Raw genomic sequence first — 15,178 nt, forward strand, 5'->3', positions numbered from 1 at the left:
GCCTAGTTTTGGGTTGGACTAGCAATGGGGAAATGGGATAAGGCTGCTAATGGTGGTGGTGCAGACATTTTATGATCATTTTAAGATATAAAGCAAACCACATTCCTTGTCCTGTCTACAGTAGATCACTATTTGGCATCTGACAGTAAATTACATCAGTTGCAATTTGTGAACACAACACCTCAGTGTTTCAGCTTTACTTGAAATAAAATAGGGTCAAAAGACTGAAGAAAAACAATGAAACTGGTATCAGTCAGTCTTGTAAGGGAAAGTTTTATTCTTTCCTTCTAGATAACTTAAATTATAGCAACCTTGAAAATGCATCATTTGAACTGGAAATTGTTTTCAAAAATCTGTTTGAAAGCTAGGGTGTTTTCTGGAAAATCTGCTTACTGCATATTTTAAGAATATCAGTTTTATCTGGTTGCCGATTTGATATTATTCTCATTAGCAGAACTGTCGGCAGGAGGGGCTAGTGAGGGAGCGAAAGAGGCTGTTTCAGGGGTATTGAAAAATTTTGAGGAAAAAGTCAAGACGTAATGGAGAAGAACTGCGTCTGTAAGAAATTTGCTGCTTTTACTCTTTTTAAGCACGGCGCCTGAATTGATTAAACACCATTTTACTTCTAGTGGCCTGTTGCACACACATGCACTTGATTTTTTCATGGGCTTTGGTTCTTTTTTTTTCCACACGTTGAATAACGCTGTGTCAAGCGGTGCCTTCAGCAGCTGAAAGCCCAGCTAACCACTGATTGTGTGCTTCGTGGGAGAGCATTTAGGTATCTTCATCCCAACACGTACAGTTATTACAGAATCACAGAATGTTAGGGATTGGAAGGGACCTCGAAAGATCATCTAGCCCAATCCCCCTGCCAGAGCAGGAACACCCAGATGAGGTTACATAGGAAGGCATCCAGGCTGGTTTTGAATGTCTCCAGAGAAGGAGACTCCACAACCCCCCTGGGCAGCCTGTTCCAGTGCTCTGTCACCCTCACTGAGAAGAAGTTTCTTCTCAAATTTAAATGGAACCTCCTGTGTTCTAGTTTATACCCATTGCCCCTTGTCTTATCATTGGTTGTCACCAAGAAGAGCCTGGCTCCACTCACCACAAGGGTGACACTCACCCTTTATATATTTGTAAACATTAATAAGGTCACCCCTCAGTCACCTTTTCTCCAAATTAAAGAGACCCAGCTCCCTCAGCCTTTCCTCATAAGGGAGATGCTCCACTCCCTTAATCATCTTTGTTGCCCTGTGCTGGACTCTCTCCAGCAGTTCCCTGTCCTTCTTGAACTGAGGGGCCCAGAACTGGACACAATATTCCAGATGTGGTCTCACCAGGGCACAGTAGAGGGGAAGGAGAACCTCTCTTGATCTACTAACCACCCCCCTTCTAATACACCCCAGGATGCCATTGGCCTTCCTGGCCACAAGGGCACAGTGCTGGCTCATGGTCATCCTGCTGTCCACCAGGACCCCCAGGTCCTTTTCCCCTACACTGCTCTCTAACAGGTCTTTCCCCAACTTATACTGGAACCTGGTGTTGTTCCTGCCCAGATGCAAGACTCTACACTTGCCCTTGTTATATTTCATTAAATTTTTCCCCGCCCAACTCTCCAGCCTGTCCAGGTCTCTGGATGGCAGCACAGCCTTCTGGCGTGTCAGCCACTCCTCCCAGCTTGGTGTCATCAGCAAACTTGCTGACAGTGCACTCTATTCCCTCATCCAATTCGTTGATCAATATATGGAATAGTACTGGCAGTCGACATTAAACGTTACTTTCAACACCTCAACCGCAATTTCTACCTGCGCGCTGCGGGAGCAGCCACGCCCCTTCCCCAGCACCCACTGCGCAGGCGCAAGTGTATCCCTTGAGAACCGGGGAGGGGGCGGGGTTAACGGCTTCCCCGGCGCCTGCGCACTGGACGGCTGCGCGCCACAGCGGGAGCGGAGAGAGCCCTGGAGGTGACAGCGGCGGAGAGCGGCAACGGTGAGCTTTTTCCTGCTCCTTGCGACGCCATTTCGGGGCACTGTGAGGAGGATGCGCTGCTGCCCCGGCGGCTGCGTGGCCCTGTCTTCGGCAGGGCGCGAAGCGCTCTCAGCCCGGTCGGGCAGCGCGGGCCGCCCCTCAGACCTGCCAGCCCGAGATCCGAACCTGCGACCCGAGATCCGAACCTTTACGCTGTATCCGCGGCGAGCTCGTCGCGGGGAAGCCAGAGAGCACAAAACTAAGCTGGGGAAAAATAATACGCTTACTCCAGTCTATGTAGGCGCTGGTATTTAGCCAGAATACGTGTTTTGGAGTTGCAGTTTTGGTGAGGTTTTCAATGTAAATGATTTTTTTATGTCTTCTGGCTGTACTGGATGTCAGTCAGTGTACTTATGGCGCTACTACCGCTACCTGTCTTTTGTGGATAACAGTAACTTCACTGCTGTTGTACTCAGTTCTGTGTCCTGACAAATTATTTATGCATTTATATAACAGACCCTCCACTCCAAAAGTAAAGAGCATTATTAACGTAATGAGGCATCATACCCTTTCCATTTTACCTAGCTTTTCTAGCCATCGGTAGCTATTTAGAACAAGGCAAGGAGCATTAGATCAGGGTGACTGGACTTGGGAACTCATGGATCATGTTAATTGCACAGGTTTTTTGCTGCTGTTTTAGTGCTGGTTTTTTAATAATAATTTGCCTTCTATTTGCGAATCTGCAAGTGTTACAAAACTCTTACTCAGGTCATTGCTTAAAGACTTAATTGCTGAAGCAGGAAGTACCCAGAAGGCTTCTGAAAGGGTTAGGTCTCAAAAATGAAACAGACTTCCAAAATTCAGAATACCACTGCAGCATTGAATGGATTTGTGGACTGTTGTGGGTGTATCAGAAATAATGTATGATATGCTGTTTTGTATTTCACATTGCTCATTAAAGTAGAGAAGTAGATATACATAGAATAAGGTAGCTTGTATTGCTTCATAATATTTAAGAATATAGAATACACTTTTAAATGACTGTGGGATCTTGTAACTTTCTCATGTAGAATCAAAACCATTTCATATTTGTTTTGGAATAAACCCCTAGAACAAAGCATGAAGGACTGAAATACAGAAAGGATAGATTTGGGGTTTAAGATACTAATCTTCTAATTTAAGATATTCAAAGTAATTTAAACCATACTTAAAAATAGACTCAGCTCTATGTCAGCAGTCTTCTACAGTAAATTACACTTGAAGATTCTGGTATTTTTAAGCAAAAAGGCCCTGAGCTGCACACTGTATTTGTGAAGTTGCTTGTGTGTAACCACACTATTGCTTTTCAGAGCCTTTATGTACATTGAGGTCAGTGTCTAAATGTAGAGCCTTGTAAATTCTTGTATCTTTCAAGATGGACTTTCTGTACATGTTTTGATGCCATGCCTTGTTGATAATCACAAAATGTGGGGAAAAAAATATGGTAACTTAGACTAAGCTTTTAATACTTTTTTTTTTTTTTTCAAAGTAAAGTGTAGGACAAACTTCCATGTTCCAGCAAGGAGAAAACAGTGCAGTCCAGAACAGGGAAAGCAGAAAATTAGGATTTGGAAAAAAACATAGCCAAAATAATTTTTGTGTTAATCTATCCTTTTGGTAGGCTGCATATCTAAGAAAAGATGGCAGATCCTTGGCAAGAATGTATGGATTATGCAGTTGATTTAGCAAGGAAAGCCGGGGAGGTAAGTATAAACTACTTATAAGTAATAACATTATTTACTGAGTCTAGTATGTATGTAGTTTTTGAAGGAGTTTGATGTTGGATAGTCTTCTGAGGAGTATTTTGTCAAAAAGATAAATTAGCAGAATCATTTGTTGATGTTCAAGATTGGAGTGTCTTTCGTGTTTACAGCTTGGTTAATTTAAGAAAACAATTTTGCACCGTTCTTTGGACCAGAGTCTGATTAAAGACCAAGGAGTATGTGTTGTTTCTTAAATTTGATTAAAAAAAATAAATCAGAGTTGTGGTAAACAAAAAGTATCTCTGTTTCTCCCCATTAACTGTACCTGCCCACCTTATTATTTTGCTACCGGAAAGCTGTTGACTGTCTTGTGAACACCTCAGTGGACTTTATGCAGTGGGTTGTTGTTGGCAAAAGATACCATATTGTGTTCTCTTTAAGAAGACTGTTTTACTGCTGTAAATAAGAAGCATCCCTTGCAGTGGCGGTACTTTGCCCATTTGTGATCTAAGAAGGCTTAGAACAAGAAAGAGTTTGAAAATCTTGGCAGAGCCTCAGCATAAGAGCGGTTACCAAATGTTCAGCTCTTGGTAGTTCTGCTTGGTACATTTGAATGTTGTTGCAGACGGACAAGATTGCACAAGTACTAATTCTGTCCCCTGGAGCCACAGGATCTGCAGAACATTGTCCCTGCAATGACTTCATTGAAGTCTTCCCTCAGAAAATCTTTCTAAGTTAGAGTAAAATAATTTTGTGGACTGTATGGTATGGATTCTTGCTTAAGCTGATTCTGATAGTTTTAAGATCACAAATGCAGGTTATGGCTAAAATTTTCTGACTTAAGCTCAGTCTTAAGTGTTTCATTTAACACTGGTATTTAACTTTATATATCTAAAATTTGTTCTAACAAAATAGAGCTCAGTTTCATGTACCAGTGGTTCTTCTTGTATTACATAGATTTAAGATCATGTAAAGTTTGTGCTGAGTAAGGATTGGAGATAGATCCAAGGGTAAACTCCAGCTCCTGCAGTTAAATCCAGGTTTTGTCACTGCTTGTGTTTGTGTATTGTGTGGGCATTATAGAAGATTACAGTAAAAATTATGCTTAAATGTTGGGGAAAACTAATATTTTCTATACTGTTAATGGAGAAAGGTTTATTCTCTTCCCTTTTTAATTATTTTTTTCTTCCTCTTTTTAACAGATAGTCCGTGGAGCACTCAAAGAAAAAGTATCTGTTATGACTAAAAGTTCACCAGTAGATCTGGTGACAGAAACTGATCAAAAAGTAGAAAACTTTCTCATTTCTTTGATAAAAGAAAAGTATCCTTCTCACAGGTATGACTTCTTATCAATACGCTTTTCATAGAATAAGGGGAGAGGTGACGGGAAGAAGAAAATGGAAAGTTAATGATTTTACCTGGTAACATTTCATTACAATTGGTGTGCTGGAAGGATACAAAATCTCCCTTCCCCTCAGTATATTAACTATTTACGGTAGTAGTGGGTTTAAGTCTCGATGTTTCTAAATAAATTGGTAGCTGATTTTATCATTATATTAGAGGGCTGTAGTAACAAAACAAGGTGTCTCCAGGGACTACTGACATGAGTTTAGCCTTGCTTAAGATTCATGCTGAAAGCTGAGCGAGCTGTAAATAACTTCTTTGTTATTTGTGTTGGAGAATCAAAGGTGGCCCCAAGATACCTGGAACCCAAACCTCTTGTCTGCTGTTGGCTGTTAGAACTAGCATGTCTTTGCCATCTGTGCTCGATGGGTCCCATTGGTACTGAGTGCACCTTTGGCAAATCTCATACAGTTTAAGAACATCAAACGTCCTTAGAAGATAGGATCTTCTGATTCTGCATAACTGAAAGTCTGTCATATAAAATATTCATTTTTAAATCACTCTTCCTTTTTTTCCTTCCCGTCGTTCCTCCTGCCCTCCAAAATATATCTATTCTTGAAGGGTGAATTGTATGTGTTTTAGTTGCATGGGACTTCTTTCCCATTTTGACATAATGACTTGACTTTAATACAGTTTCCTTAAAGTGGGTTTGCTAATTTTTCTTGCATTTTCTTGAAGATTTTCTTATTGTAGCTGTATATGTGAAACATAACAACTGTGCATAAAATTGGAACAACTGAGGTGATGCAAAATGTCAGTAGCCTAATCAAATTAGTGTAAGTGATACAGACTTAGGGAATGACATTGAAATAGCATTTTAGAGCATTTTAGCTTCTTTTTATATGATATAATTGGTATCACATTAGAAATACTGGTACTGAGTTTCTTTTTCTAACTAATTACTCATCCACCTGAATAGCTATTCAGTCTCTCTCTTCTATTTGCAAAGATCTGCCTTTTTTTGGAAACATGCTGTTTCTTTCTGAGCAATCATCTTCACCTCCATAGTTAATCATAAAACTCCTAATTAACGTTAAAGAGACCTGATTTGTTTACTCAGCAGTTCTCCTCATTTTACATGTTTGTGGAGGAAAGCATGTTTTTGATGCGTATTTTTCGTAGGTTGAGTAATGTGATAAATTTAACAACATGCAAAAGGCATAGAAGAGAATTCCACCCCCTTAGACTCATCCCAGTAATTTTGCAGTTCAAAACAAATACTCTCATGAGCAGGAAAAATAGTGAAATTTGGATTCCTGTGGCATTGTGCCTTGTGTATCCCTTGGATTTAGTATTACGGTTGAGCATGCACTCTGCCATCTTCTTCAGGAGGAGCTCTGGTTTGGATTTCATCCCTTTACCACGTTATCATTTTTGTAATGCTTGTAAAACTGAACAGGTTTGAGACTAATAACTTTGTAGTCTGATTTCAACCCAAATAAGACAGATTTAGCAGATACTGCAGTGATATAACTGGGTGCACATGAGCACAAAGGCTTTCTTCAGTTAAAACACAAGCTGGAAAATAGTGTTTTGTAGTACAAATAAACTGAAAGGTATAAATAGCTACAAGTACTGTGACCAAAATTTGATGCTGCTGTTACTGGAGAAAATTATGAAAACTTCTGAACGCTAAATGCCAGTGATGGATATTAAAATATAAAATTCTTTTCCACGCATATTGTGCTTATCTCTGACATCATAAATATTGATGCAAGCTTCATCAGATGTGGTTGGTGCTTTCCAGATAAATTGTATATTTCTCAACTTTTAACGTATGATCACTGGTGGTACCAAAACTACATCTCACTTTACAAATTTTAATTTCAAGGACAGTGGTGTAATTCAGACCTTTTAAACAATTTCTTCATATCTTTTAAATGTGTTTACTATTGTAGCTTCATCGGAGAAGAATCTGTTGCAGCTGGAGAGGGCAGTATTTTGACAGATAACCCCACATGGATTATAGACCCTATTGATGGAACTACGAACTTCGTACACAGGTCCACCTCTCTTTTTTTTCTGTTAGCAACTACAACTGATTACCTTTTTTCTCTCTCCAGTTCCATGAAAGTAAGGTTTTTTCACTTTTAAATTGCTTCAGAAGAGGTACTATGAACTTGTTAATAGTTACAAATTACTATTTGCATTATTGAGAGCCACTGGACAATTTTTGTAATAATTTTAGTATTTCTGTAGGTATTACAGTAGTGTCACTCTGTAACCAACAGCAGTTGTTCCATGAAAGGCCTGTACTGTATAGCAAGGGTCAGCAGCCTTTGGCACAGGTGCCAAAAATAGGTGGGCAGATTTTAACAGTATAGCAACAGGACTCAGAATTAGGAGTTGGAGCCTCTTCAGAGAGGCTTTGGTGAGAAGCACTAACGGCTCCAAGGGCTGGTTTCTAAGAAATTTCAAATTCACTGAGGTCTAGGAGCTGCTACTATGAAAGATAAGAGAGTATCACCAGTGATCATCTAGTGGCATTTTGCACTAGGGTCAGGAGGGGACTTTCAGTGTAATGCTGACTACCTATCCCTTCTCTCTTTGAAATGTGATAGATTTTGGCCATGGTGAGCTTTTCTGAGTGTACTTGATTCCAAATTTGAAATGACTGCTGCTATGTGCATTATGGCTTTAAACAGCTGCTGAATCCTGCTAAGTGACGTGTTCAAAAGCTATACGAAAATAACCCATTCTGCTGGATTTACAGACTTAAGTTTGTATGTTTTGTAGATTGTAATTAAAGCAAATGTTTTGGAACTGCAAATTTTGAAGAGTAAAAAAAATAAAAATTAATTGTTTGATTGCTAAAAACTTAGTAAGACTGGAATGCAGCCCACAGTGTCCTGTGTACTCCCACTGCCCTCACTCTTCCCACTCGAGTTCTTCCTTCTCACTTCAATATCTGTCTTTCTCATTGCCTTGGTGGAGAAAGTGGAGGTGGGGGCAGAGGTGACTTGCTTCTTTTGGTGAGACCATTTGGACCAGCTTGTTGCTTCTGAGAAAGGTTAGTAGCACAGAGGCTTGTTGTATTCTGTGACTATAAAATGACAGTCCCCAAGCTAGTAACAGCTGTAACTGGCTGCAACAGGGATCGCAGTCTCTGAGCTGGTGGGTGAAAAAGTCAGTATTTTAAATGGTAATCAGTGTTGTGGGGTCTGTTTTCACAGTGAATTGTGCAAGTTCCAGAAAATTAATAATTTCCTATATAGTCCCAGTTTCTTTTTCAAATGTACATTACAATTACATTGTTTTTATTAAGAATAAGCATGGTTATGAGAGAAGCATAGTATCTCACTATAAATTAGTAAAATGTTTTGTTTTGTAGGTTTCCATTTGTGGCAGTTTCAATTGGCTTTGTTGTAAACAAAAAGGTATATTTTTTCTTACTTAATATCTAATCAAGCAAAACCAAATTAGTTTCTTGTTGCTACTTATAACTAAGATCTGTATTTTCACAGTAAATAGTAAAAAAGGGAAAAAAACCTTAAGCTATCTTTACTTTTTCTTCTAGATAGAGTTTGGAATTGTGTATAGTTGTGTAGAAGACAAGATGTATACTGCCAGAAAAGGAAAAGGTGCATTTTGCAATGGTCAAAAACTTCAAGTATCAGGCCAAGAAGGTAAGCCAAATTGAGTAGCTTATTTCTAGTAATTACATTTATTTTGCAAATGAGACATCAACAGTTTTACACTTAGATAGATTCCTGTTTCTTAGCGCGTAGTTTTGTTTTGCAAAGCCAACTTTTTTGGCCATGGGTTGTTCACTTTTGAGAAACAGCTATTATGTGCTCTTTGCATATAACATGCTTGTGATCTTTGCAAAATCGGGACTCAGCAACTGAAGATTTTATTATCTGTGTGTTGTGGTTTGTTTGTTTGCTTTTAATTCTCTGTGTGTCTGTAGTCCCTCTGTGATTGTTTTTGAGCATCTGTAACGAATCTACCAAACAATCTAACTTCTTCCAGCTGTAAACTAATGGTTTAAATCAGTGTCATGCTTGTATACTTACCACCATATGTAAAGTAAAATCCGCACTTAAAGTAGGACCTTTAAAGATCCGAGGACTGTTCTACTTTTTATAGCAATATAATTTTATTTACTAATGACATGCACAATAGAACCACATCATTATTTGTTTGCTGTATTTTTTTTTTCTGCCATTTTTTCCATGTAAGGACAGATTTTTAATATATTCAATATATGTAATATTTACATTAAAATACCTTTTATTCAGTCTTTTAAGAAAGCAATGAAGTAAACTCTGCTAATTACTATTACTATCAAGTTGTACTGTTAGAAAAGTGAGGTTTTGTTTCTTTTCCAGATATTACAAAATCTCTTTTAGTAACAGAACTGGGATCAAATCGTGATCCAGAGACTATAAAGATAATTCTTTCTAACATGGAAAGACTTCTCAGTATTCCTATTCATGGGTAAGATACTTCCTGGTTTTTATATTTACTGATAGTGTTACTATTGTAAATATGATCAGTTTTAGGAAGGACTGGTTGCATTACATTTGACACCTTAAATGTGAAATATGATTTACATGTTATTGTTTAGTAGCTTCTGCAGAGAAACTTTGTGTTAAATTTTTTCAAGCTGGGACATATGTGAGAGAACCCTAACAATCAGTACTGAGAAGTGAAGCATGTTTGGTCTTGTAGAACTGAAAAGTATTGTTTATTAGTTAAAGAAATGAAATACAATTTTGTGCTTTTTTTTCTCAGAAGCACACAAGGAGTAAAACTGGATAAACAGAAAGTATATTGCATGTATTAGTTTTCTTTCCCTGTAGTAATGTAAATCATTTATATATATAATCTCAGAAGAAAAAATAGGTCTCTCTTTCCTCTTTCAACCCTGTTGAAATTGTCCCTCAACTGTTCTTGTTTTGGTTACGTTCACTTCTTCTCCAGATAAGCCAAAACCTGCATTTCCACAAACCATTTTATGTCTAAAGTTGTTTTCAATAGACCGTTTTTTGTTACTGAAACCTGCTCATGTTTCTGATCTAAAAGGCCTGTAGTTTTATCCTGAGATTCTCAGGATTCTTGTTTTGAAACTTTGCGTGTAGATTTTTTTTGTACTTCCAAAAAGTCTTCTGATGTCATTAAGAATATATGCTAAATTGTGAGTAAGGAATGCATTTTAGGTATTTGGTCAGTACAAATTCAATATTTTATTCATAAACAATAAATTGAGACTGCAGTTTATTTAAGTTGCTTCTTGCAGTATCTTAGCTGCTATCAGTTACAGTTTAATGTACATTTTAATGATAATTGAAATAACGGCAATTACCTGTACAAGTCAAGCTTACTAAGTGCATCAACGTTTCCAAAAAGAAACTGGAATTTGTAACACAAGGATTTTGATGTATCTAGCAGAGTGCCTCAAGGGTTAGTACTGGGGCCGGTATTATTCAATATATTCATCAATTATTTGGATGAGGGAGTGCACTATCAGCAGGTTTGCTGATGACATCAAGCTGGGAGGAGTAGCTGACACACCAGAAGGCTGTGCTGCCATCCAGTGGGACCTGGACAGGCTGGAGAGTTGGGCGGGGAAAAATTTAATGAAATGTAACAAGGCCAAGTGCAGAGTCTTGCATCTGGGCAGGAACAAACCCAGGTTCCTGTATAAGTTGGGGAATGACCTATTAGAGAGCAGTGTAGGGGAAAAGGGACCTCGGGGTCCCAGTGAACAGCAGGATGACCATGAGCCAGCACTGTGCCCTTGTGGCCAGGAAGGCCAATGGCATCCTGGGGTGTATTAGAAGGGGGGTGGTTAGTAGGTCAAGAGAGCTTCTCCTTCCCCTCTGCTCTGCCCTGGTGAGACCACATCTGGGTCCAGTTCTGGGCCCCTCAGTTCAAGAAGGACAGGGAACTGCTGGAGAGAGTCCAGCGCAGGGCAACAAAGGTGATTAAGGGAGTGAAGCATCTCCCTCATGAGGAAAGGCTGAGGGAGCTGGGTCTCTTTGGCTTGGAGAAGAGGAGACTGAGGGGTGACCTTATTAATGTTTACAAATATATAAAGGGTGAGTGTCACAAGGGTGGAGCCAGGCTCTTCTTGGTGACAACCAATGGTAAGACAAGGGGTAATGGGTATAAACCGGAACACAAGAGGTTCCACTTATATTTGAGAAGGAACTTCTTTATGGTGAGGGTGACAGAGCACTGGAACAGGCTGCCCAGTGGGGTTGTGGAGTCTCCTGCTCTGGAGACATTCAAAACCCACCTGGACCAACTTCCTGTGTAACCTGATCTAGGGGTTCCTGCTCCAGCGGGGGGATTGGACTAGATGATCTTTTGAGGTCTCTTTCAATCCCTAACATTCTGTCATTCTGTGATCAGGACCACATTTATGCTGTGTAATTATTATTTTTTATTACTGCTGTTAGGGTTTTTTGCAAGGTAGAGATGCTTACTGAGCATCATCAGAGAATCTGAAGTAACATTTTTTTCAATGCCAACATCAGCATACCCTCTACTTAAAGTCTTGTATTCAGAATGCAAATATTGTTTCGTGGTTAGGTGCCTTCAATAATATATTTTAGGTTAAGAAGTGGTTTAAGATGTGTTTTCACTCTAAAACAAAATTGTTCAGTAGAAATAATAAATGTTATTTCTGGAAAATTGCTAATTCAGAGGAGTCTTCAAGCTACTTAAGCCAAACTCCATTCCCAATTCTTTGTTTGTTTCACTGCAGCATTCCATTACATTTCTCTAGCTCAGTTCACTTTGCGTGTGATGCTTTTGTGTTCTCTGTGCAGCGTACATAGACATTGTGACCTCCTTACAAACTGTCCTCAATTAAACAAACAACTGTGTCTCCTCTAGGATTAGAGCCGTGGGTACTGCAGCTGTGAACATGTGCCTTGTGGCAACGGGTGGAGCTGATGCCTATTATGAAATGGGGATTCACTGCTGGGATATGGCAGGGGCTGGAATCATTATTACTGAAGCAGGGGGAGTGCTGCTAGATGTATCAGGTAAAGACACGGGCATGCGTGATACTCTTTTGTCCTAAATACCTAACTGGGAGCAAAACATAGCTGAAATGAGAGGACCAAGGGGTTTTTCCATCCTCTTTCCAAGTTACTGCTACTGAACAGGGCTCCCATCGTGCTAACAAAGACAGAACCCAGTTAATAGACAGTTAGTTGTACGATAAGCTTAAGTTGCAAGTCAGGCTTTACTCCCTTGGCTGAGCACCTGCAAGAATGAAAAAAGACGACATACACTGAAGAGAATTTATATGTAGCTCATATGAGATACCTGTTCTGTTAAGTGCATTTTTATACGGGGTCAAAGCTTGGTCCTAAATAGTGATGTATCATTACACTTTATTTCTTTCAATGTTCATTTTCTTACTGACTTTTAATTTTCTCCAGCTGTAACCTAGTTTCTTTTCTTGATTTGGTTTCCAGGTGGACCGTTTGATTTGATGTCTCGAAGAATAATTGCAGCAAGTAGTCGAGCTATAGCAGAGAGAATAGCCAAAGCACTTCAAATAATTCCTCTGAAAAGGGATGATGCAACCAACTGAATACCAAAACTACACCTTAAATGTAATTATATAATGTTGTCTTATAGTGCTATGTGTTGGTTGTTCTAATGCTGCAAACCTGATAAAAAGATAGATAAATACATGGTAGTCTTTCAGTGCTGGTGCTAAGTGCTTTTCCTGTTAAATATTTTATTTAACATCACAATTACATAAAGATCTATTAAAAGAAGCAAATATGTACAACTAATATTTTCAAGTTTTATACTACACTGGAAGGCATAGCAAGTGACTGTCTATGTATAGATTAATAAAAATCTCTAGTTTCCTAAGTGAGGAAACAAAATTCACTGTCTAAACACCACAGCATCGCATCTGATCCTCAGCCTGAAAGATGAAGGCATTACTGTTTATCCAGTCTTTCTGTATCTCATCTGTTGTTTTCTGCAGTGGCATCAGTCATTCTTTCTTTGTAGAGGTAGTTTGCAGGTTTCCAGTCTTTTTTTACTTCCTTGTAGTTTTTGCTCTAATGTAAAGCCTTTATTACTGAGCTGTCACTGTTTTTGTAGTCTACCTTTCTTATGGTAGTTAAACACAGTCTCTCCTTTAGCCTCTTACGTGGCCAGTACGCTTGCAAAGTCATTAGAGTTGCAAAAATAGTTGTTCTTGTGCCAGAAAATATGTGCCTCTCCCAGAAGAAATTTCTGAGCACACCTTCTCTCACCAAATGGACTTACTCTAAATTAAGATGAAGTATGATTCGTGTTTGGCCATTACAATCAGCTGATACTAAGGTTATAGAGTGTACAGACACTAAAGAAGATACATATCTAAACCTAAAGGGTTTATAAATCTAAGAAATATTAGTAATTTCATACTTCGTGTCAATTGTTCTAAGCTTCAAAAACTACACTGGTTCTTTGATTTTTTTTCTATTTAAGCTTGTTAAAAGTATCACTTTCCGGTTCAAATAATTAATGCACTTAAAAAAAACCAACCAGTTTTTAGACTGATTTTTCTGTGTATAAAGTTTCCTAAAGGAAGTTGTCTCATTAGAGGTCCAGTCAAGACATAGCAATGCTTTGGAAAACCTGAGTCCTACTATTTTTATTTTGGAAAATGGTGTTTTCTGTCTTCAAGATTCAACAGATCTCTTATTATAAATTTCGGGCATTTGTATCAGTTGATTTTTGCAGATTTTGCAGAAATACGTGACTTGAAGTTGTATCTAGTGCCAGATGATAAACGTTAGTGAGATCAGCCTGCTATTTAAAGGTCTTGTCTAAAAGCCAGACTTACATTAATTTTACTTTTTAAATTCCTACTGACAAGGATATAAACTCTTTTGAGCATTTCACTGTAACTTTTTATTCCTGTAAATGATGTGTGATCAATATGTCTTGAGAAGTATGTCTACTGTACCATTTCTCTGGCTCTTGTATAACTAATTCTGCATAACTTCTAAAATTGATTTATTTGTGAAACGGAGAGATGTCTAAAAATATTTGAGATGGGAGAACACATTCAAAATAAATCTGCTTTAGCAGCAGCGGCTTCAGCTGTGCATCCTTTCTTAACATTTCTCAGAGGACAATGCTGCGTCTCAACAAGCTGGATTTGTGGGCTTCAAACTTTCTGAATTGAACACTTTCTTAGCCTCTGATGTACATACATAATAAACTGTTATACCTTTATAGAATTGGTATTATTAATACACCTGCAGTAGGTTGTTAGAGTGAGTATTCCAACACCTTCCTGTGAGACCATGGTACCTTAACCATCTCTAACCTCAGAGCTTGAACTTCGCAGATTATTGTGCCTGTGATTTGTTTTGGAGGCCCATGAGCTGGCTGGAGCATGTCACTTTCTCACTGTTAGCTTTTCTAATAGTGCTCTTTGAGGAAAAATTTACATGAATTTCACATCATGATCTTCTCTGTTTGTGTTGGAGACCAGCCTAGTTTTGCTTTTTTACTCTATAGTTGCACCTTTTATCAACTGTCTGCTTGCTTTTTAACTTCAATCTCCCTTTCAATGAGATGAGAAATCCCTGTTTGTTAGTTTGCTAAGCATTATCCTCCCAGTTAACTCTTCATGTAATATGTGGCCACTTCTTTCATCGTGTGAAAGGACACTGAAATGTGATAAGTTTAAAGGCATTTACTTTTTGGTTCTGTGCTAGCCTGCAATTTTCACAAATGGTTTTAGTAAGTGTTATTTGTAGTAAAACAGAGAAGTTGTGATTGTTGGGTAACAATTGCTTTTAAGCAATTATATATGAGAGGTAGTCCCTGAATGTTCAAAACAATAAAATACCTGATTTTCTTGCTTTGAAAGACAGAGTGACAAACATCTCAGATTTTTTAATAATTTAAGATATATATTTAATAAAGATAGCATTTGCTGGGCAATGAGACAATTGGGAAGGAAAACAAATTACCGGAGGTTGAACAGATAAGACTGTCAAATCACGATCATCAATATTCCTTATGAAGACATGAACAGCTCACTGAATGGAAAGCTTTCCTATATAGCTTTTCAGTGAACAGCT

General features: G+C 38.5%; 1 protein-coding gene across 1 annotated transcript; it reads left to right on the forward strand.

The window, feature by feature from the left end:
* Positions 1–1,923: 1,923 nt before the first annotated feature.
* IMPA1 (inositol monophosphatase 1) lies at positions 1,924–14,475 on the forward strand. Its single transcript, XM_080339002.1, has 9 exons — positions 1,924–1,989; positions 3,629–3,710; positions 4,913–5,046; positions 7,013–7,117; positions 8,446–8,491; positions 8,632–8,740; positions 9,446–9,554; positions 11,961–12,112; positions 12,551–14,475. Exons 2-9 carry the CDS (start codon positions 3,648–3,650, stop codon positions 12,667–12,669), a joined length of 837 nt encoding a protein of 278 aa, XP_080195128.1. The 5' UTR covers positions 1,924–1,989; positions 3,629–3,647; the 3' UTR covers positions 12,670–14,475.
* Positions 14,476–15,178: the final 703 nt, after the last annotated feature.

This window comes from Nesoenas mayeri (genome assembly GCF_963082525.1).
Source record: "Nesoenas mayeri genome assembly, chromosome: 2".
Taxonomy (NCBI): Eukaryota; Metazoa; Chordata; class Aves; order Columbiformes; family Columbidae; genus Nesoenas; species Nesoenas mayeri.

Bases quoted from the DNA above. Each gene is read 5' to 3' on its own strand.
- IMPA1 (XM_080339002.1), top strand. From the start codon at position 3,648: ATGGCAGATCCTTGGCAAGAATGTATGGATTATGCAGTTGATTTAGCA. The intron at 5,047-7,012 runs GTATGACTTCTT...TTACTATTGTAG, and splicing joins GAAAAGTATCCTTCTCACAG to CTTCATCGGAGAAGAATCTG. The intron at 7,118-8,445 runs GTCCACCTCTCT...TTTGTTTTGTAG, and splicing joins ACTACGAACTTCGTACACAG to GTTTCCATTTGTGGCAGTTT.